The sequence below is a fragment of the Drosophila busckii genome, chromosome 3R (assembly GCF_011750605.1).
Source record: "Drosophila busckii strain San Diego stock center, stock number 13000-0081.31 chromosome 3R, ASM1175060v1, whole genome shotgun sequence".
Classification (NCBI taxonomy): Eukaryota; Metazoa; Arthropoda; class Insecta; order Diptera; family Drosophilidae; genus Drosophila; species Drosophila busckii.
This window is the reverse complement of record NC_046607.1, coordinates 4,578,245-4,600,688: the sequence shown is the minus strand read 5'-3', so window position 1 is coordinate 4,600,688 and position 22,444 is coordinate 4,578,245. Positions and strand designations below refer to the sequence as shown.

Below are 22,444 nucleotides of genomic sequence, written 5' to 3'. Positions count from 1 at the left end.
TATAATATTAAATTATTTCAAATTGCTATAAATTTATAAATAAGCTTTGTATTATTATTAGCCTTTGTGCAATGGCACAAAAATAACTGTAAAAGCGCGAAAGTGACTGCGCGTCATGCAGTGCAACAAACATGCCAAATTGATGCCTCAATAGTGCTGCACACTGTGCCTGCAACCAAAATGCACTTAGTTCCATTTAAAAGTTGAATGCATTTGTATAAAAATGCAGCTTAATAATAATACCCTAAAATTCTTAGTAACAACTTAGGCTTACCGCAACTTTTAGGAAAATTCCAATAAAACATTATATTCGAAACCACTGTGCCTTGCTCATAGCTGTATTAGTCACTTAGTAAAGCCCACAAATGGGTCGTCGCTGCTGCTGTAAAAGCGACAATGGCTATGGCTAGCGAATAGCTTCAGCTTCAGTTCAACGCGTGGTGTTGTGACGTAAAGTAAACAAACCTCGGTATTTATTTACATATTGCTATAATACATGTGTATATAGTATCTGTGTGCCTCAAACAATTTCCTTCCCTCTTGCTGTGCATATCATTTAGCCATAATGATACTAATCAATGTGTGCGGGTTACAGTATTTAATGTAGTCTAAAGTGTGCGTATATAGATATTAGATATTGGCTATTGCTTGTATACTTAACAAATTTATATACTGAAAAATTACATTTGTTACACATAGTAAAGATAGGACTTTATTTGCCATTAATAACTGTTCGCTCTACAATGAAAAACCGCAGTAATTAAATAACTGAAAGCTTTGATCACCGAAGCCATATATATCAGATCTTATTAACCTATTGATATATCGTATAACGCTGCGCTGAAAGATAAATTAGCTGCAAATGCAAAAACTACATTTATACTCATTACTATGGCATATTTTTGGAGTTGTGTGTATATATATGTATTAACTACTTTAGTGCACATACATTACGCACATTTAATGAAAACAAATTGAAAGCACTCAGCAGGGGTTGAAGCATTTGAACTTTCGCGTTGACATACGTATTGCACATTTATAGTAAAATATATAAACAATTTATTTCAAATGTAATTTAGATATGCATTGCATATGTTTATTACTCTGTCAATTGTTTTCGTTATTTAAAAAGGCATTAATTGAGTTGATTCAATTATTAAAATTTCATTGTAATCAGCTTGCATATTTTTGTATCTTTTATTTAAGCTCAGGGAATTGATAACTAGTCATAGAGCGGAACAAACAGGAAATGGTCATGAAGGCATTGGAATTAACATATAATTTTGCCGCTAAATTCGCATTCAAGCCATCAAACTATATGTAAGTAAAAAAAAGGGGAATTTAACACGAATTTTAGAGTATAGCAAATTCGTTAGACAGCACTAGTGTATACCATAAAGAGATAAGCATTTGTTGTTGTTTTATTGCACTTGGTACTGATAACACTGAGTTCAAGCAAGAAACATTCTCCGAATCATGAATGTATCAGTATACTCAGTGAGCTCATAACGAGCGCGCCTCAGGCGAGTAAAGTAATAACTCATATAATTTAATAATAAATAAAAGACAAAACTAATTTAAGCACTTGCTCTTGTTTACAGATAGACAAGGCTACGTTACAGTTTTATAAATAATAAGTGCATGTGCTTGCGCATATGGAAACAGGCCTAATTGCTATTGATTCAATACAATATTAACCTAGCCTTGTGTGTAAAAAAAAAAAGAAATTATAGCAAGCTGTATTTAAGCACTTACCACAATAGGTTCGTTTTATAGTTGAAGCGTCTATTTTTTTACGATTCTGTCTGTTGTTGTATTTTGTGCTTTTTTGGCGTAAAGAGTTGAACGAGTTTCGTGACAAGCGTTTATACCTGCATGATTTTATATTGGGTCATGTAGAAAAGCCATAAATCACAAAAGCTGACACAGCCGACTGGCATATGTCCTTTGGGCAGGCACTAATGTTCATGTGGAAATAAAAATTGTTAGACTTGCACACAGTTGGCTTAACAAACAAGCAAAGAAAAAAAACAATCTTTCAATTGATTACTTATACACCAGCAGCAACTGGACACACTGAGGAGCGCACTGAGCCAACAAATTGCTGCTGCTGCTGAATAGATACAACGCACACGCCAAAGAGGCGCAAGGATAAACATGAAAGCGACTGTGGTGCTGGTGGCGCTGCTGTATCTTAGCCAGCAGTTTAGTTGCAATGACAGCAATCAGTTTCATGAGGATGCAGAGCAGCAGAATGCATATCACATTAGTGAGTCGCAGCAGGATAAAACTGAGAAAATGGAAGTACCAAAGGATCAGAAACTAATTGTGCGCTTGCCATCCAATACACTGATGAAGTATACATCCTACAAGGATGTATCCATACTACACTTTCATGTGCCAATGGATTCACGAGATGCATATTTTACTTTTAAAGCATTTGAAGAAGCCAAAAGTGCCTTTCGTAAGTAGCAAAAGTAACTTCATTTAATCAATATATTAAACTGGCAATTTTAGAAAGACATTGCAAGCCCAAAGATATCTCGCTGTATTTAAAACCGGGCAGCTTTCCTGTGATAAATCCTGAAAATATAACGTTTCCCAAAAACTTTATAAGCGCTGATGACAGGTAAGCAAATCCACAGAGAGTCTCGGAAGTCTATGATATAAATATAAATTGCTTATTTCAGATACCAAACGCAAGTTCTACAGTTCTACTCCGACGATGTGGAGCAGCGCATACATATTAAAGGACCCGTCATGGGCAACTGGTTTGGCGTTGCTTTTATCAGCTGGACAGATCCCAACAATGATCGCATTGAGCAACAAGGTAAGCGTAAGCAACTGATTTGAGTTTGCTAGTGTTTTGACTTTTGTTTTGTAGGACTGTCTGCATCCTGTGACAGTTTGATACAGGCCGAGCTGTCAGTGACACGCTTCTACCCGATTATCATAAATGCTGAGCAAACGCAAAGCGGCAATCTCACCAGCTCGCAAACACACAATGCCAACAACAGAGCCAACGCCAAAATACAAACAGCTCCAGCTACAGCTACAAACGCGACAATAGCCACAGGCAATCGTACCCGAGGGAGTTCGCGTGGGACGCAACATGATTCATCGCGTGCTGTGCCACAACCGCAACAACTAAAAGCACCAGTAGACCCAAACGCATACCCATATGCTGGTTTACCCGATTCGACGCTAGTGTCTGACAACCGCAGCAACAAGGACAACAGCAGCAACAGCAACAGCAGCAGCAACGGCAACAGCAACAGCAACAGCAGCGCCAGATCGACCACAAACAATGAAATCATTTACAAGTTCTATGTGCCAGACGGCATTGGTGTGGCACAAGCACACATCTCATTCGCAGAAGTGTGCTCCAACTGTCCGGAAGTTGGCATTCAGATTCGGGCCAACGGGTATACGCCATATGCACCGCCAGACTGCAAAGCCATCGACGGCAACGACGGCAACGAGTTCAACTATATGCAGTGCACAGCTCTCCAAACAAATCAGACCGAGCAAATCACAATTGAGTTTAATGTGCAGCCAAACACATGGAACTATTTTCAGCTGAGCTTTATTGACAACACAGAAGAGTTGCCATCGCCTGCTAATAATGCTGCCAATGCTGAGCCTTTGACGAATGTTAAAGCAACAGCTCACCATATTGCGTATACGCTACAAATACAATTTGACAATGAGACTGCCAAGGCGCCCAATAATGCCACGAACAATTTTTGGCATCCAACACGCTTTCATGGCATGGACTTTTATGCCCTGCTGCGGCAGAGTTATCGTGAATTCTTTCTATTCGACTACGATTTGCAACCGGATGGCAATGGCACAGTGCCGGAGCAGGTCAACCTAACAGCGCAATCAGCGGCTGGATTTGCCTTTGAAGTGGGTGATGTATACGACATCGGGGGCACAGTTACCTTTGCTGTGTCAATGAATCAAGAGAAAGAGCAAATGCCCGTGCTGCCAACCACATCGACATCCTCAGAGCGAGGCGGCATTCTGGCGGAGAAACTTGTGGGCGGCTTGGATGAAACGCCACTAACCAAAGAGCAGCGCAACAATCAGAGCATGCAGCTTATAGTGTGCATGCATTTGAATCTACCAGGTGTGCCCACGTGGCCAGATAAATGTCGCTATGGCTCACGGCTGCTGCAGGCCTCGAGCATTGTTAACCACACAGAGAACATGGGACAGATTCATGTGCCGTTTCCCGAAACCGGAATCTGGTGAGTAGCAAATGCAGTTCGCTTTGAGTTGGTTGTGCTGACCATTTGTTGCAGGTACGTGACCATGGGACTCTATTGTCATGGCGCGGAGACTGCACGCGTTACCATAATCGACAGCGTAAAGGATTTTGTGCGTCAGTATTCGTCGCTGCTGCAGGATATGAACCCACCTTGCTCCTGTGCTGCTCATGCCAAGGCCTATGAGCTGTGCATCAACAACCAGGACTGCTTGGCGGGCATGAACGAATCGGAAACACTCAAGGTGAAGGAGTGCATGATGGAAAAGAAGTGCACGGACAATTATATGGAAATGACGCGGCGCTTTGAAGTGCATCACAAGGCGGCCACCGAGCAGCACTTTGCGATCGACAACTGCACCACATCGGTCGTGTTCACCATCTCATCGAGTCCCTGTGTTTCCGGACGCTGTGGCCGCTTTGGACGCTGCTATCATTACATGTCCGGTGGCTTTGTTTTCTCCACCTGCGTATGCGTGAAGGGCTATCGTGGCTGGGACTGCACTGAGGACAGCCAGCTGCCGTCCAGCATGTCTATAGTGATAGCCTCGGTGCTGCTCACAACGAGCAATCTGCTGTTTTTACCAAGCGTGTATATGGCCATCAGACGACGCTACTATACCGAAGGCGTCATTTACTTCTTTGCCATGTTTTTCTCCATATTCTATCATGCCTGCGACTCGGGAGAGGAGGAGTATAGCTTTTGTTTGGTCAAGATTGGCGTGCTGCAGTTCTGCGACTTCTATTGTGGTCTACTGGCCATTTGGGTAACGCTCATTGCCATGGCTAATGTGCCGGAGAAGCTCGTCTCGCTGCTGCACATGCTGGGCGCCATATTGTTGGCCTTTGGCACCGAGCTGAACAAGCAGAGTCTTTGGGTATTCCTGCTTCCAGCGTTAACGGGCATTTGCCTCATCTCCACCAGCTGGGGCTTGCGCTGCGCCAAAACACGTAGACTGTTTCCAGCGCGTCGCTATCTAACCATCTTCTTACCCTTCGGCACGGTGCTGGTGATGATTGGGCTCGTCTGCTATGCATTCCTACAAACCAAGCAGAACTATCACATAGTCCATTCCATTTGGCATATGCTCATGGCACTGAGCATCATGTGCTTGTTGCCCTCGCGAATATCTTTCCTACCAAAATGCTAGCATAAGGAGACCTCCAGAGAGCTTATGGTCACATAGAACGAATGTGAGCATTTGTATTTACATACTGGGAGATCATTACAGGACTTACGGAACAATACATGTCGTTAGAGAGATACACATACATCCATTAAATTATTATTTAATATTAAGTCCCAACAGATTGTTTAATGCCGGACCCTAAGCTTTCATGTAGTTGGAACACAATACTATAAACTATGCTAAGCTCTGTCGACTAAGCTATTGTTATTTTAGATATGAATGTATGTAAAAACCAACTAAGAAAGCCTTATTACTCTTAATGGATAGCACGACAAAATGTATACTCTATTCATAGACTAAGGCCGACTGCGCAAACACATAGAATTGCTTAGTAAATGTACTCTTAAACACTATACTACTTAGTTAAAAATACCTGCTTCCTAATTGTAAGTGTAAAAGCAAACACATACACACGTATGATTAAATAAGATATGTAAACAAGTAGCTAATGTTTTCATGACCAGCCTTACGGTATTCAGACACTTAATGTTCAGTTCAAAGATGAGACGACTGTTGTTTAACATAATTGAATGTAATATAAACGTCCATACATATGTGCTGCCCTCTTAAATGAGTTCAATAAACTGTTAATTGGAAATTTGAATGCTATTTCTTAGAATAAAATGTACATTTTTGGAAATTATTGCAAAATTTAAAACAATAGTTTTTACTTTGTCATCTACTTAGTGTACACTGCCCGCACCGTATCGCATTTCTCGATCGAACTGTTCCGCCTTCAAGGTACCGTCTATACTTTCGAAATTTTTGTTAAACACACTATATGCACTAATTTCATTTTTTTTCTTAGTGCCAGTTCTGGTATTGAAGTATATGCCAAATAATGCGGAGAACATCAAGAATACGAGCCCAAACTTAAGCTCTATTGCTATGACATATAGTGTAATCCAAAAAAGCAAATAAACTGCCCATAGTGTGTACTTGAGCACCTTACTCTCCTTTCGCTCGTCAGCTGTTGTACCGATTGTGTTGCCCGCTTCTGATGTTAGTTCTTCGTCATCACTAAATCCCGAATTTTCATTATTTGAGCTGCTGATTGAAGTCGTGTCAGAGTTCACTGACTTGGCATTCTATAAAAAACATTGAAATATGTTATGATTTTATACAGATTGCCACATAAACAAAGACATACCTGGATGTTGATTTTGGTGTCGTCACATTTTTCTTTATTGTTGTTGTATGCGCCTGTGCCCAGCATCCAGAATTTACTTAGTTTCGCTTTAAAACTATTGAATGTTTCTTTTCGCTTCTTAACTTGTCTATATTGCCTTAATTGCTCTTGAAAATCAGCCATTCGTTTATTTTGTTTTAATTTATATGTTTACATGCCACAGTTAGAGATGGAACCATTTCGATGCATATAATTTCGATGGCTTGCGCGATATACAGGGCAATGATTCTAGTAACGAGTCAAAAGTATATTGGTAAAGCACTGAGATTATTGCAAATCGGTATCGACAATTGGCGGTTTTAAATTTAACAACCAACTAGCAAGCACAGATCTTAATGCATTGTACTGCAAACAAAATTATTTATAAAACAACTAAAAATTATTCAAAAAAGTGGGAGAAATACTATACAATACAGCTGTTAAATAAATTGAATGAAAAGGAATTAAAATATGTGATACTAGTTTAAGTTAAGTTAAGGGTATAAAGTGATAAGTAAGCAAATACATATTTATCGATGAATCACTAATACTTCGATATGGATTCTATCAATACGGATGTTAATGGCGACCGGAAGGACCACTTCTGTTCTGTTCCGTTAACAATTAAAGTCCGAACAATAACAAGGCAAAGTAACGTCACGGTGCACAGTAGCTAATTCCTAAGCAAGCAAACACATGTCCTAATAATCCATGTTTATAACTATTTATGTGCCCCACAAACCGTATCTGTATTGTTTTCACACTTTACAATTACCAAGCCTTATAAGACTTGTGAAGATTTTTATGGTCAGATAATCAGACATACATACAGTATCTTGCTGTTATCACAAACTACTTAAAAATTTAAATTGCAAAGAGAAGATGTTGTCAACGGGGGCCGGATTGTTATGAATGAAACTTACTTGCTAATACACAATGTGTTTACTTACATATGTATCCACATAAAAAGAAAAAATAAATTAATTTCAAGAGTACCATATACCATATTTGTTTATTTGCAAGCTTGTGTATTTGCGATGGGTAGCAGCAATCACATTATTTGCTCTAATGAATTGAGAAAACGAGGCATCTTATGCCCTATTGGATTTAAACTTTAAATAAAACTTTAAAACGAAAATTTTGTATGCTTACAGATGACTCAAAGGGGAAATCAAATGTAGCTTATAGTGGATCATAATAAGTTTATGAAAAAGATAAAAAGAAAAATGTTATATTATGTACATTTAGCAATGTAAGTTTAGGGTGTTTTATAGTTTAGTTTCATTTAGAGCAAGCGCATGTGCTTCTATTCAAATTCTTGGCACGCAGAAATGAGTGATACACATTTGATAAATCAAACTGTTGACATTCAGAGTCTTGTTTATCTTTATTGTGCACTGATAACCCAACCTCCAATGTTGAAACGTTAGCCCTCCTCTTGAACGAGAAACTTTGCCAACTTATATGTCCCAGAACTCATCAAGCTTCCATCAGTAGCTGCTTGCTTCCTATACGGTAATGACAGTAATTTTGTAGAGGAAATTATAAAATAAAAATAATAGTTATAATGGCTGAACCCAACGGACCTCAAGACATTGAGTCAAAACCTACAGAAAATACGGATAAAAGTGTGTCCCATGGACATGAATACGAGGAAGTGCTTAAATTGCTCGGTATGCCTAATAAATTGAAAGATTTTCGCGCTTATCTAACTTATTGCACGACATAGGGTTTGGTCGAGTGCAATGGATTGTGCTCCTTGCAGCAGGACTTTTGCTAATGATGGTCATCAATGAAACCATGTCCATGTCTTACATAACCATTGTATCACAATGTGACTTTGCAACAAATTCAATGGACAAGGCCATAATGAGTGCAGCCAGTTTTATTGGTAATTTTACTAAAAATGTAAGCTATCAAGAGTCCAGAGTACTTACTTTTTTCACAGGCATATTCTTTTCATCATACATATGGGGCTACCTTAGCGATTCTATTGGACGTAGACCCATTTTGATATACACCACATTTACCGGTAATATTTTGTCCTTGGTTTCCATATTTATTCCTAACTACTGGATTTATGTTGTTGTGCGATTTTTTGTTGGCTTCTTGTAAGTATTCTCGTTTTTCATTTACATATTTATTTAATGATGAAGCACTATTAAAATTGCGTTATAAAAATAGTTGCGATATGAGTCAGGCGCATAAAACTAACTTATCAACACTTTTATTTACAATCTCCAACAATTTCAATAGTATTGCTGGTGCGTCTTCCACAACGTACGCCTATCTGGGAGAATTTTATACACCCAAACATCGTCCAGTAGTTATTAACTATGCCAGTATGTTTGTTGGTGTTTCAGCAGTTTATGTGCCAGGTAATTAAAAAAAATGCTAATTATTTTTATTTAACTTAAACCAAAATATTTATTAGCTGTTGCGTGGCTGGTTATGTCCATGGATTGGAGCTTTGAAATAATTGACGGATTTTTATTCCGTCCTTGGCGCTTGCTTACTATTTTTTATATGCTGCCCGGTCTGTTGGGAACATTAATGCTCTTAAACTTACCAGAAAGTCCTAAATTCTTATTGGCAAAGGGAAAAACTGATGACGCCTTTGCTGCCGTCAATTGGATTTCAATGAAGAATACGGGCAAGGAACTGCACGAGTTCAAAGTGAAGATGTTGCTGGTACAAGAAACAGCTGAGGATGAGAATGCATTAAGTGTTTCCAACTCTACGTTAGTTTCCAAATGTCTTTCACTTAATTCTTTTATTAAACACTTACTGTTGATTTTAGTGTGCAAGTTATTAAAAAAATGTGGATGGAAACACTGCCGTTGTTTAAAAAGCCGCATTTGCTTAACTTTAGCATAAGCTGCACTATTATGTGCGGGCTTTTCTTCAGTTCGTCGGGCATGGGCTTGTGGTATCCGGAAATACTTAATCGCTTGGGCTCCAGTGACATAGAGGACGCTACGACAGTTTGCGAAGTCATCGATGCTTCCATAGATCAATCGCATCTTAATAGCACAATTAGCGTATGTGAGATTATTATTTATGATCTAATTGAGTTATAAATTTAAATATTTTTGCAGGCTTGCAGCGATGAAATAAATACGAAGAGCTATATAGATACTATTACTTATGGCTCCTCCTTAATTGTGGGCTATATTATAATGGGCTTTGTGCTTAATCACATCGGACGCAAGTCAGCAATAACAGGTGGGCTGGCTATAGCTGCTAGCTGCGCTTTACTGCTGGTCTGGATGAAGGATGAAATCGCTATTGTCGTCTGTTTCTGCTTATACTTGGTGCTGCCTAGTCTGTGTATATCGGTGCTGAGTGGTGCCGTGGTTGATCTGGTGCCAACACATTTGAGAGGTAAAGCAGTTTGCATCTGCTTGATGGTTGGACGCACTGGCAGCGTATTTGGCAGCAATATTATTGGAGTGCTCTTGGAGTCATATTGCATTTTAACATTTGGAGTGTTCTCTGGATTTGTTTTGTGTAAGATTATACATGAAAATTACTGTTGTTTACTAATATCAATTTTAATTTGCAGTTTGTGCCTTGCTGACATTGCTGTTACCTATATAAGATTAATTATTGTTAAGCAATATATAAGAATAAATGTTAAAATTAAAACTGCCTTAAATCATTTGCCGTGAAGCTGGGGTTATTTTGTTAAACAAATTCGAGCAAAAATAAAATTAGCATGCGCTGCTTATATAGCCAATGAATCGACATTTGTGCAAAATGAAGATATATAGCTAATAAGAACTGAGTATACAAGGCTGTATAGCAATTAATTCATTCTGATTCCCAGCGACAAATTTATATAAACACTCTCACTTGTCTCGACATGCCTTTGATATTGCTCTTCGCATACTTAATTACTTTTGTTTATTTGCATGGGTATTTTTGCATTACTAATACGCACTGTTGAAAAAGCATTTATGAATAAAATCTTAGGGTCTCTCTTAACCAGTTTTAAACATTTTATTGTCTCTATTTATTGTAATACTTCTCCTTAACAGTCTAGTATCAAGACTATGTCACAAACATGTTCGTGCCGCAACAGGTTTCAACTTACACGCCCCAACGCTTGTTCTAGTATAATACGTTTGTTTGTATTATATGATACATTTAAATGAGAGACTTGGAAACCACAGCTGTTGCCAGTTTAGCAGTCAGTAAGTGTTGATCACTTGGAATGTCAAGATGCAACGTTCTAGCACGGAATCAATTAGGTCCAATACATGGGAGTACGATGAGATTTTGGAAAAGATAGGCAAGCTAGGCGCTCTACTTTAAAAAAACACTTAAGTCTTAAGCTATATTGTTGCAGGTTATGGTAAAACACAATGGCTGCTGCTGCTCATTAGCGGGCTGTTGACACTTACATCTGTGGGTGTACAAACAGCCATGAGTATTATTGTAATCGCCTCCCAGTGCGAGTTTGAAACAACGCAAGCTGAGAAAGGTATTATGATGGCATCGAGTATAGCAGGTGAGTCGCGAACTAATAATTCATTCAATAACATTCTATAGCATAAATTGTTTAGGTTTATTTCTCTCCACCTATATCTTGGGATACGTAAGTGATGCGCTGGGGCGACGTAAGGTATTACTTTATGGTAATTTTATATGCGTTGCCCTTCAATTTATTCAAATGTTCGTAACAAGCGTTTGGGTATTCAATATTATAAATCTATTATCTGGCTTGAGGTGAGTTTTAATTGCTATTAAAATTATGCATATATTTGCTAAGCATTGAAAACAACTTACAGTCTGGGCGGTGTCTCAGCAGCACTTTATGCATATCTAGCCGAATTCAACATACCTCGCCATAGAGCAGTTGCCATTAATTATTCCACCATGTTTGTTAGTGTGAGTGCTATCTATGTACCAGGTAAGTAAGCGTGACAGACAGAGAACGAATAGCTTCGCTTAACTTACAATATTTAATTTTACAGCAACTGCTTGGTTGGTGCTATCCTCCGGCTGGGATTTCGGTTTTCATCCCTGGCGCTTGATTATGCTAATGAATCTATTGCCCGGTCTAATTGGTGGACTGCTCTTGTTAATGTATCCAGAAAGCCCCAAACTGTTGCTATCCCAAAATAAGGAAAACGAAGCAGTTGAGGCCGTCGAGTGGATAAGTAAATTTAATCGTGGCCAGCGTGTTAATCAAATGCTCAAGTGTAATGAATATTCCCTTAAACCGGAGCCACAATCCGAAGAGAATCTATTCACGAACAACAAAGGCTGTGATATTTTGACAAATATTGCTCGTGCCACAGTGCCACTGTTCAAAAAGCCACATGGAATACACTTTATTCTATGCACTGTTGCGGTTCTGGGCATGTTCTTTAGGTGAGTTGTAGACAAGAACTTGTTTAATAGCTGAGGCATTAACTTTTATTTACTTGCAGCTCAAACGGCATGCAATTTTGGTTTCCTGAAATTGTTAACCGTTCGTCTATCGCTGGCAATAGCAGCAGCTCAACAGTATGTGAAATTTTGGATAATTCTTTTAAAAACTCAAGCAACACTAATGCTACCAACGATAATGAGGTAAATAATTTGTTTAAAAAATAAAAAACGTGCTAATATTTACTTGCTTTATTGCAGCTCTGCTCTAGTGTCATAACAGAAAAGACCTATATTGATAATATGATTGTGGGCGTGGCATTTCTCATAGGATTCGCTATTCAAGGCGCTATACTAAATCCACTTGGTCGTAAAAATGTTTTGCTGGGCGCTCTTATACTATCAACTTTAAGCGGCATCCTGTTGCACTTTATTACCAACACTACTATAGTGCTGATACTATTTTGTCTATATATACTGCTACCTGGACTCTCGATTTCCATTATGATTGGCGCAGTTGTGGATCTTGTGCCAACGCATTTAAGGTATTTTCATGAACTTGTACACAAAAGAAAAGTTATTAATGTAAACGCTTACAGAGGAAAAGCTGTCAGCTTATGCATGTCCTTGGGACGTCTGGGTATTATTGCAGGCACAAATATTATTGCCGTTATGCTGCAGCCCTATTGCAACTCAACCTTTGCATTGTTAACCATTATACTGTTTGGTAAGTCATGGAATTTTTTTATGAAAACAGACAAATAATTATATATTATTTTTACAGTTTGCGTTCTTATAGTTTTCCGTCTGCCAATCAGGAATTCAATATGAAACATTCTATATTCATTCATTTCAATTATTTACTTACTTTTATAACGTTGTTAATGTATAACAAACCAACATGATATTAGGTAACTAATAATAAATGTTTATTGTGGTAAAACTAGATGTGAACAAATGATTAAAAAATGAAATAAAAAATCAACACCTGAACCACATATTTATTGCTAAAATATATGCAAGGTTTGACTTTTTGTAGGAAGTTATTTTTAATAGGAAAGTACATCAAACAGAAATCAAAACCTGCAGTTATTTTGACTTCGTATTGACTTTAAATAAAAATATAAAAAAGGGAAATATTAATATTAGTGAAATAATGATCAAATTTGAGAAATACATTTCAGCTCGATAGGATATAACAATATTAACAATATTGTTTAATTTGGCAAGTGACAATAAATAAATTACTCTTCCTCTGATTCCTCTTCCTCGCTTTCAGCATCTTCGGCAAAAGTTTCACCAGAAACATCCTCAACATTCGAGGTTAATTCAATGACTGGATTTTCCTCTACTGGCGTATCTGGCTCATCAACTAAGGGCTCCTCCATGTCGCTGCCGCCCTTCTGAATAGACTGCAGCTCCTGAGCCGCAATTTCGGCTTCTTGGCGGGCAATTTCAGCCAATTCGGCTGCTTGTCTCGCCAGCTCTCCCTCGCGCTCTTCTTCGGCCTGCTTCTCAATTTCCTGCAAGCGAGTCAGCTCCTGCTCACGCATACGCTGCTCTTCCTCCAATCTAGCCTCCTCCGCCAAGCGCGCCTCTTCAGCTAAACGCTCTTCTTCTGCTTTGAGAGCGGCAGCCTCTTCTGCTGCCTTTTGAGCTGCAGCAGCTTCCTCAGCCAAACGCGCCTCTTCAGCTAAACGCGCCTCCTCAGCCAAGCGTGCCTCTTCGGCCAAACGCTCTTCTTCAGCTTTGCGAGCGGCGGCTTCTTCAGCTGCCTTTTGAGCTGCTGCTTCAGCCAAGAGAGCCTCCTCGGCTAAACGCGCCTCTTCGGCCAAGCGGTCCTCTTCAGCCTGGCGAGCGGCGGCCTCTTCGGCTAAGCGTGCCTCTTCAGCTAAACGCGCTTTCTCAGCCTTTGCGGCGCGCGCTTTCTCTGCCTCTCTTTGAGCTGCCTCCTCAGCTAGACGTGCCTCCTCCTCAGCCTTGGCTTGCTTAGCAGCCTCCTTGGCAGCTCTGCACACAGAGAGTTCAAAGTTAATGGATATGTAAATGAAACTATGTCTGGCACTTACTTCTCTGCACGATTTTTGGCATCATCAGCACGTTGGGCGCGCTTCTTCTCCAGATCAATATTATCTAAGTCCTCTTCGTTAACAGTAAAGAGGCGCTCCTGACGCAGACGTTGCTTCTCCTTGTCTTCCAGATCGACGGGGTCTTCTAGTGGTCTAGGAGCAGAGAACTTTCTCGATGGACGGTTGGGGTCCAGCTCGGCATCTGTAATTCACCGTGCTAACTTTTAATAATTGACTTACAAAATAGTTACAAAATTAATGAATATGTAAAAGTATATCTGACTCAAACAGACATAATGTTTGAGTTAAGTGCTTATAGCACTCGCTTGTAATAATTACAATGTAGACAGTTTGAAGATTATCCATATATATAAGTAGTACTTACTATTTTAGTTTGATGAGGTATTTGCCTATACGTCAAGAACGGAGACTTGCAGATAGAGAATACTCCGGTTATAGAGTAATTGCTTGTAATTAATGGAAATGAGGGCTGGGGCGCGTATAATTAGTGTTAGCCAAGTGTTCGTGTTGTTAAGCCAAGCTGAGAGTTTTTGTACATTTATGCATGATATTTTATACAGTCTTGTGTATGTATGTTAAGCCCCGAACCCGTAACGTGAAATCATTAAAAATATATATAGATATATACAGGTAGTTACAAAAATACACCTGAATATACAATTTGCGTAGATTTTAGTCGCACTGCCTCTATGATAAACACATTGAAACACTTGCTGACTTATTGCCCACATTTACATACATATGTCAGTCCTATATAAATAGGCCACCACAAGGTTTGCTGGCTAGCACTATTAAATATAGGTCAAGGTCATTTGAGTGAACTCATGATTAATTCCAACTATAAAATGTAAGAAGTATTGCTAAGTTATCAATCTTAACCCTTAAGCCAACAGCCCCAAATAAAAACATTGAATTTTGTATAGAGTGAAAAATTTACATATTACAAATTTACATATTAAATATACAATACAAATCGAAAGTTTAGTTACACATTTTTAAGACTACATATGCAATATTTTTAGTTTCATTTGTGAAGTAAAAATTAGGTACATTCTTATAAATGCCCAAAATGTTTGAATAAATGAGAGTACAAAATATTATGAGGTTTTGTTTTTTTATAAAAATAAACTTTGCACACATATGTACTTAAGTACATAGGTATGTTCGTGTGTATGTATGTATGTATGTTAATATTATTTGTTTTTATTATATGCATAGTTGCTTAAATATACGTACATATGTTCTCATATGCATATGCGAAAATAATCAAATATATACAGAATTTTTGAAGGAAAAACATTTATATAAATTGTAATGAGCACATTATAGATATATAAATAGCAAGTTTACAGATAGCAATACGCTCAAATTTTGTCGAATTTTCTAAACACATTTAAATTAATGATGCATAAGTGTTAATAATAATTAATGATTCGAACTATTTGTTTTTGTGACAACTAAAGCATTGGACCTTAGTTTTGGTTAGTTAGATGATACGAGCGTTAGTCTGGAAGTGAAAGAGACTGCGTATGCAGATATCGCATGATAATTATTTTGATATCTTGAGTGCTTATGTGTCTACCAGGCAAACAATAGTATTGTTTAATATAGATTTTATTGAAAAGAAGTGTGTATGTCCATACAATAAAGTCAGGCATGTTATCATTTAGGCCTCAACTTCAACAGCTTCAACTGGAAAGAATCAATCAATCATAAAACGTAAGTATTAAGTTAGTCAATTACAAGGAACGAAAATTATCAGGCTGCAGAAACCAAATACGTTAGTTACAAATGCTTCAATTTAGTTCGCTCCTAGCACAACAATTTCATTTCGTTTGAGTTAAAACTTAAATTATTTGAATAAACTGAAACAATAGCAAATTCACATTACATCACATCTCCTCCTAAACCATTCAGGTGTACTACTTATATCCAATAAACTTTGAGTTAAATGAACATGAGTTAATATTTAACGCGGGCAAGGGTATCTGGATTTCTGTGGCAATTTACAGCATTGATAGGTTATAGAAAAGTCCGTTTGTCACGGTACTTACCTTCTTGATGAGCAACACTATTATGTTTCTCATTGCTTGATTTCTCATTCTTCCAAGTGGGATGTCTAAGGTACCAGGACAAGAGGTTAATATCATTTCGGACTTTGTCCGAATCGTACATTGGCCTTCTAACATTATAAGCCTTATCACCACATATCCTTACAGATGCAAGATGACTTTTACCTTTTTTATTTATTAATGTTTAAGAAATATAATTTAACAATAGTTTATCTCATACTTAAATTTATATCAATTTACGACAGCGACAGACACAATTTCGTAAAGCGTTTCAAAGCCACACTTAATCACTTACCGACATACTTAACAGCTGGTCTGGGGTAATGAGAAATATTGTGTACCTCCTTGGCGACATGACGCACTGGGTTCGTAATGCGGGCCACATAAGCATCTAAGGCTAGTTGAGATGTTGGTCCATTGGCATATCTAAAACATTTAAGTTGCTAATCAAGTAATGCCTGTCCCAACTCTCTCAAATAAGACTTACCCAGTCACGGGGAACGGAGTGCAGCTACGAGCGCGACGCACAACGGGCGTGTGCAGGTCACGCATCAATGATTGGGCACGATTGCGAATCCTACCGGTTTCCTCAGAGAAGGTCTAAAATTGTTGGGATTGCGCAAAGAAAATCTTTTAGAACCTAGCCAATACACAGTAGTGAGCTTATGACAATTCTGTGCCAGAATTGTTAGCCACAAATAACTTACGGTAAAGGGTTCGGTATTGAGGTAATTAGTTAAGGCCCTGGCGCCATATCCGGGGGGAAGTCTCTTCAGGTATGAAGGTGTTACACGCAACGGGGATGTAGTGATCCTCATCGGTGACAACGAGCGAGCATGAGCATAAACACGTGTAACTGTTGTCGGATTGTAGTAGTACGAAGGTGTGTATGTTGTATACGATGTTGTTGGGGTGTAGGATGAACTGTAGTAGGTCGATGGCAAATAAGTTGGGCTATAATATGTCGATGGCGTTGTATAGGAGTAGGTCGTTCTCTCCGGAGACGAAATTACGCGCGTTGTTGTGCGCACAACACGCACTGGCGATGGAGAGTGTATGATGCGCGATACAACGCGAGTGGGAGAGGTGACAACACGAACAGGTGATGAAATAACACGTGTTCCACCAACGTAGCGCCTTGTTGGGATTGAGTAGCTCGAGTAGATTGGGTAGCTCGTTTTGTATACCTGATATTTTGTATTTTGCTATTATTTCAATGTAACTTAATAATCATATGCGAAAATGATATGCAAGTCGAATGAGTTTGCGAAGGAGATGCATGGTAATGATTTTAAGAAAACTATAATTGCTCTTAAAAGCAAGTTCTTCAAAGTGAAAGATTTGATAGCTTTATAGTACTAACCAAGTTGGTCTCCAGCTTATGATGATGATGAGTTATGACAGGTGTATGACAAGCACATTATGAGCAACTGAATGAGTTCTGTGAATTACTTACACGAGTTACTTTCTGAACGCTTGGATACTGTAAAAGAAATGTACGACATTGTATTGTATTGTATTTTCCAATTCTCAGAGTCTATAATATTTGCAATCACAAGACTGAACCCAATATCATTTCATATGCAACTGTTCTTCTACTTCATATGAATATCGTATATGTGTGTATGTCTAAATAGTTCCAAATTAAATAAAGCTCTTGTATGTATGTAAATACAGTTTAAGGTAAATTTGAATTCGTTTTATTGTATCACAAATACTTTTGAATTTATAAATGGCTTATGGTGATTAAATACATACATAAGTACATTCAAAGACTGTTTGCTTTAACATCGCTAAACTAAAATAGTTAACAATTAATTGGACAATTAGTGATGTTAGTCAACTCGAATAATATAGTACAAAAGCTCAGTGACAGATAGCAATCGAAATCATTAAATCAAAACATACTACGAATGCGAATACGATTATGTTTTTATGTACTTATGTATATGCGTATGTACGTATGTTTATGCATATATATTTTGCAAGTTGCTAGTATTAGGCAAAAACTGATTAGTATAATTAAGTTGTGAGCCACAAAAGAACTGATCGGCGGGCTGCTTAAACATGGTAAGAGAAGTGGCGATATTTGGTGCCACCGGGCAAATTTCCAGAGGTTGTAGACGAGTAGCTATAGCCTCCGGGTCCACCGCCAGTGGTGCTGGTGCGCTCGGTGCTGTAATTGTAGCCACCAGGACCGCTACGCGATGTTTTCTCCACCGTCGAAGAGTAGGTGGAGCGTTCTGGCCTGGCGTAAGGGTCGCTCGAATTGTAGCTGCTTTTCTCGACCTTTGAGGTGTACGAGTAGTCCGATGCGGCGCGATGCGAGCCGGGTCTATCCGTGCACAGGTCTAAGCGTGGAGTCTATATTTTCCGGTTCACACATTTACGTTGAGATTAATTATGGAAAAGAGACAATACCCATAAATATATTATGCTGCTATTAAGTTTAGCTAACCAGCTTGCTGTTCCAATTACGCATCTCTACAAATTGCAAATTACTTTTACATGAAGCGGGTCCGCTGATGCAGAAAATATTTACATAACATTGCTATAATAATATTTAATTCCAATATATTTTTAAAGAATTTAATTCAATAATTTTAGAAAGATTTTCCAAATCAGTGGACCAGCTAGAAGTGAATTTCATGTAGAATGTTATCTGTTGATCGGAATTATTTTTACTTGTATACATAATACATACATAAATATAAACATAATATGGCTATGTGCTATACACTTAAATCAATATTGACTTAAGTCTAACCAAAATGGAAAAAAGGAAATTGAAACATGTTCGAATCTTTTAAAGTTTAATGCGATTCAATTCAGAATAGATTTTAGATGTACATATATAAACAACAGTTTATGTGTGGGGAATTATTAGATACAGAATGAAAACAGTGGAAGTGTTAACTACAGAACAGTTTGAATGTAAGTAAATAGTGTATGTAGCATGTGGCTATGTGTACATTGCAACCTTATTGAACTTATTGTACTATAAATTAAAAGATTCTTTCACTTTAGATAGATTTTTCTCTCCCTCTTTCTCTCTCTCTCTCTCTCTCTCTCTCTCTCTCTCTCTCTCTCTCTCTCTCATACTCTTCCTCTGTCTCTTTGTTTTTTTGGTTCGGGATTCGTTATTCGTTTTTAAGGGGACTGCTGGTCCTATTGTTAATCGTTTTATCTAAAAATAGTATTTTGTGACTACGGCGCCCGATTTTTCATTGCGATAGCTTTCACGTCGCACCGGCATAGTCTCTGAGACGGCACGGTGAAGGCGGGGCAGCTGACTGTCGAGAGAGTCTCGCGACGTGCGGGCAGCCGTATTGCCACCGGCTTCCACAGTCTCGATATGCTGGCGCACTTCGCTGAGAATTCGCTCACGATTCTTGTCGCGAGTCGACACATAGGGCTCAATGGGCTCATAGACAATCTTATAGTTTGGTTTAATGGCCGATCGATTAATGGGATCGAGTATAGATCGCTTGCGTTGCTCTTGGGCCGATCGACGAACTCCGAACGCAGTCACCGGATCTGAGATGAGTGAAGGCCTTGGCACGAAAGGAACTTTCTCCCAGTCAATTGGTGGTCTAGTTGGTCTCTGCAATGCCCAAAATGCCACAGAACATGTGGATTTGTAATTTAGAAAGCCCAAATTTACATTTGTCAAGGTATGCATTGAAGGATTTTTGGCGGTGCAGTAGGCTGGTAAAACGGCGACATTGTTATCGCAATCATCAGGTGAGACACATTACTGAGCTGCATATTTACAAAACTGTGCGGATCCAAACATATATACATTTGATTAAGGTTAATAAGCCTGGTATTTGAAAACCTCGAGGTGACTGGCTTTATACACACTAAGTACGTAAATACATAATAAAGCGGAAGTCGTTCCATAGTTTGTTGGGTTAATTTGAAGGCACATTTAAACAAAGCCAAGATATATATACACAGGTGCTAAGTTTTATGTAAAGTAGTGTGGCTGTAAGTAAAATCAATTGCATTTCTAGCTTTGGACTTGTACATGTACAGCAGTAAATAACTCATTAATAATTGGGACTGATTAAGAACGCATATTATATACAATATTAGCTTAGCCATCAAAACATTTAGTAATTATATATAACAACAAACCTAACCATTAATTTATACACAATTAAATTAACCAACTAAACTTAATTGAAATTATTGTCAAGTCGAAATATTGAAAATACATACGTAAACAAAATAGCTATGAAAATTTCTGTATCTTTCAAATACAAAGCTTGTTGAAAAAATTTGAAAATTTGTTTTTCTTATTGTAGACTTGGTTAATTTGCATGTGTTTTGGAAATCGAAAAGATATTTTTAGGATTGCGCGAAGCAAAATGCGCGAGCATCTTATATTACACATAAATACATATATATATATGTATGTATATATATATGCACATTCCCACATACGTACATACACCCAAACACGTACATACACACACACATTTAAAAACAAAATACACAAAACGAAAACAATAACAAAATATTTGAAAAAAAAAATTAAACTTAAGCAAATTTTTAGTCTACAAAAATATAATGAGAATCTCAGAAATATCCAGAATAAATATCTATCCGCTGTATGTATCCTACTATGATTTACATGTATATAAATACAATATAATATACTTCATAACACATTTCATTAACGGAGCATTTTAATATGTAATTTGTTCACCTTTATTGAATTTTTAATTTAATGGATCACAGAATGTGTATGTATATCGAAGACTATAATTGGAACATTAGAGAGCAAAATCGGCGACTGAGTTTTGTGCGTTTGCCAAATAGTGTCCGCTAAGTTTATGACGTGGCGTAAAATTTTTTAGAAATTATTATGAAGGAGAAAATAGCCATAACCTTGGGATATTTGTATCAAGGCAAGTCGAGAATTGAATAAAGAGCAAGTGGCATACGATGCAAAATATTTTCCTACTCTTACAAAGACAGCAATATATAGAACATACCTTACACACATGAATATACTCATATGTACATTTATATTTGAATGTTTGAGACTCTCTCGCGAGTCTTGCTCTTATAGCTTTTATGTACTAAGTATGTCCTATATAAGTAGTACTTAAACTTTTTTTGTGTAAGTGAACCGGATGCTTGCTTATTGAAAATAAACACTATATGTATGTATGCATATATATTTTAGTATTCAATTGGGACCAACAGATACACATAACAAATTTATTTAACTGATTTTGAATTTAAAGAAACATATATTAATTTAAAAGTATGTTATGTACTCATATTTACTTATTTGTATGTATGTACTTATGTAAATGTAAATCTAGACATGCATATTGTATGTTGATTTATGTAATTTTAAGTATATATATATTTTTTTTTTTGTATTTTAATGCAGATACGATATTCATATGTAAAACCTACATTTACTTTTGCATTTGCAATCAAACGTGTTTCAATTTCTTAAATAATTATTGCACTTTACTAAAATGATATTACGGAATACAGCAAGTGGGATAAAGCGCCTACTAGACATGTACTCGAAAAATAAATCCGCATGGCTATATGGTTTTAAAAACGATTTGTGCCAAATATGTCAAATCTATCTGCATACAAAAATGTTGAAATTTATAATTATTTAATTATTTAAAATGCCCAAATTGTAATTTTGATTTCTCGCAGATATATTTCACATATTTTTTAGTTTGAATCGCGAACCACACTACTATTTTGAACAAGTACAAAATACAAACATACGAGCACATTATTTTAAGTCTCGAAATATAGTATTATATCTTGATGACTTACCGTCACGGCATAAGACGTAGTCACAGGCCTAGAGCTGTAGGTTCTACGGGTTGTAAATCCACTTTCGTAAACCATTTTGAAGAATTAGAATTGATATGTATTCACTTGATCGTTGGTATCGTTTCGATAATTTTGACTTTCGTGTCTTCACTTGACGCCCGTTCGAATCGTTCTGTCTGAGAATCGCTTGGACCAGCTCCTTATAATAATTCTAATACAAGAATTCGAATTTGTTTGTGTGCTCTTTCTCATTTTCTTTCTCTTTGTCTTCAAATAGTATTTATTTTTGGAATAACAAACTTTGACATCTCTCGTCATAGAGAAGAGCGCGTAATTTCACTTTACATTTGTGTATATAAGTAGATATGTAGATAGATATACTATACATAAATCTAATATTCTGCACAACCTATACGTAGTACTCACAAAATTCTACGTAGGATGATGTACGAAAATAC

At 37.5% G+C, this 22,444-nt stretch overlaps 4 protein-coding genes across 6 annotated transcripts; 3 read left to right on the top strand and 1 right to left on the bottom strand.

Moving 5' to 3' along the window:
* Window positions 1-566: 566 nt before the first annotated feature.
* Window positions 567-5,901, top strand: LOC108602952. Of its 3 annotated transcripts, none has more exons than XM_017991304.2 (7): window positions 567-582; window positions 1,207-1,320; window positions 2,065-2,464; window positions 2,518-2,629; window positions 2,691-2,830; window positions 2,885-4,253; window positions 4,308-5,901. In XM_017991304.2, exons 3-7 carry the CDS (start codon window positions 2,158-2,160, stop codon window positions 5,419-5,421), a joined length of 3,042 nt encoding a protein of 1,013 aa, XP_017846793.2. In that variant the 5' UTR covers window positions 567-582; window positions 1,207-1,320; window positions 2,065-2,157; the 3' UTR covers window positions 5,422-5,901. The 3 variants fall into 3 exon arrangements, with proteins under 3 accessions (XP_017846793.2, XP_017846791.2, XP_017846790.2); XM_017991302.2 differs by having other exon boundaries at window positions 2,062-2,464; XM_017991301.2 differs by lacking the exons at window positions 567-582; window positions 1,207-1,320 and having other exon boundaries at window positions 1,732-2,464.
* Window positions 5,902-6,118: 217 nt separating this feature from the next.
* On the bottom strand, window positions 6,119-22,179 carry LOC108601467 (uncharacterized protein CG45076). The gene is made up of 9 exons (XM_033294247.1): window positions 21,987-22,179; window positions 17,623-17,649; window positions 16,874-17,353; window positions 16,654-16,766; window positions 16,462-16,592; window positions 14,074-14,275; window positions 13,253-14,014; window positions 6,611-6,800; window positions 6,119-6,548 (listed from the first exon to the last, which is right to left on the bottom strand). The coding sequence occupies exons 1-9, from the start codon at window positions 22,059-22,061 to the stop codon at window positions 6,144-6,146; spliced, it is 2,385 nt and encodes a 794-aa protein (XP_033150138.1). The 5' UTR covers window positions 22,062-22,179; the 3' UTR covers window positions 6,119-6,143.
* On the top strand, window positions 8,178-10,281 carry LOC108602955 (synaptic vesicle glycoprotein 2B). The gene is made up of 8 exons (XM_017991307.1): window positions 8,178-8,301; window positions 8,358-8,519; window positions 8,577-8,739; window positions 8,885-9,006; window positions 9,063-9,369; window positions 9,429-9,669; window positions 9,727-10,138; window positions 10,194-10,281. Exons 1-8 carry the CDS (start codon window positions 8,196-8,198, stop codon window positions 10,226-10,228), a joined length of 1,548 nt encoding a protein of 515 aa, XP_017846796.1. The 5' UTR covers window positions 8,178-8,195; the 3' UTR covers window positions 10,229-10,281.
* On the top strand, window positions 10,838-12,997 carry LOC108602956 (synaptic vesicle glycoprotein 2B). The gene is made up of 9 exons (XM_017991308.1): window positions 10,838-10,922; window positions 10,980-11,141; window positions 11,197-11,359; window positions 11,422-11,543; window positions 11,608-12,007; window positions 12,067-12,208; window positions 12,266-12,549; window positions 12,604-12,731; window positions 12,789-12,997. The coding sequence occupies exons 1-9, from the start codon at window positions 10,853-10,855 to the stop codon at window positions 12,833-12,835; spliced, it is 1,518 nt and encodes a 505-aa protein (XP_017846797.1). The 5' UTR covers window positions 10,838-10,852; the 3' UTR covers window positions 12,836-12,997.
* Window positions 22,180-22,444: the final 265 nt, after the last annotated feature.

What these genes read in the sequence shown, in the direction of transcription:
- LOC108602952 (XM_017991304.2), top strand. Translation starts at nt 2,158, where the DNA reads ATGAAAGCGACTGTGGTGCTGGTGGCGCTGCTGTATCTTAGCCAGCAG. An exon ending in TTTATAAGCGCTGATGACAG is followed by an intron (nt 2,630 to 2,690) that starts GTAAGCAAATCC and finishes TGCTTATTTCAG; the next exon opens with ATACCAAACGCAAGTTCTAC. An exon ending in TGATCGCATTGAGCAACAAG is followed by an intron (nt 2,831 to 2,884) that starts GTAAGCGTAAGC and finishes TTTGTTTTGTAG; the next exon opens with GACTGTCTGCATCCTGTGAC.
- LOC108602955 (XM_017991307.1), top strand. Translation starts at nt 8,196, where the DNA reads ATGGCTGAACCCAACGGACCTCAAGACATTGAGTCAAAACCTACAGAA. An exon ending in TTAAGTGTTTCCAACTCTAC is followed by an intron (nt 9,370 to 9,428) that starts GTTAGTTTCCAA and finishes TGTTGATTTTAG; the next exon opens with TGTGCAAGTTATTAAAAAAA. An exon ending in GTTCTCTGGATTTGTTTTGT is followed by an intron (nt 10,139 to 10,193) that starts GTAAGATTATAC and finishes TTTAATTTGCAG; the next exon opens with TTTGTGCCTTGCTGACATTG.
- LOC108602956 (XM_017991308.1), top strand. Translation starts at nt 10,853, where the DNA reads ATGCAACGTTCTAGCACGGAATCAATTAGGTCCAATACATGGGAGTAC. An exon ending in GATGGCATCGAGTATAGCAG is followed by an intron (nt 11,142 to 11,196) that starts GTGAGTCGCGAA and finishes TAAATTGTTTAG; the next exon opens with GTTTATTTCTCTCCACCTAT. An exon ending in CTTGTGCCAACGCATTTAAG is followed by an intron (nt 12,550 to 12,603) that starts GTATTTTCATGA and finishes AAACGCTTACAG; the next exon opens with AGGAAAAGCTGTCAGCTTAT.
- LOC108601467 (XM_033294247.1), bottom strand. Translation starts at nt 22,061, where the DNA reads ATGGTTTACGAAAGTGGATTTACAACCCGTAGAACCTACAGCTCTAGG. An exon ending in CTACGTCTTATGCCGTGACG is followed by an intron (nt 17,650 to 21,986) that starts GTAAGTCATCAA and finishes TTTCTTTTACAG; the next exon opens with TATCCAAGCGTTCAGAAAGT. An exon ending in TCAATACCGAACCCTTTACC is followed by an intron (nt 16,767 to 16,873) that starts GTAAGTTATTTG and finishes CAACAATTTTAG; the next exon opens with ACCTTCTCTGAGGAAACCGG.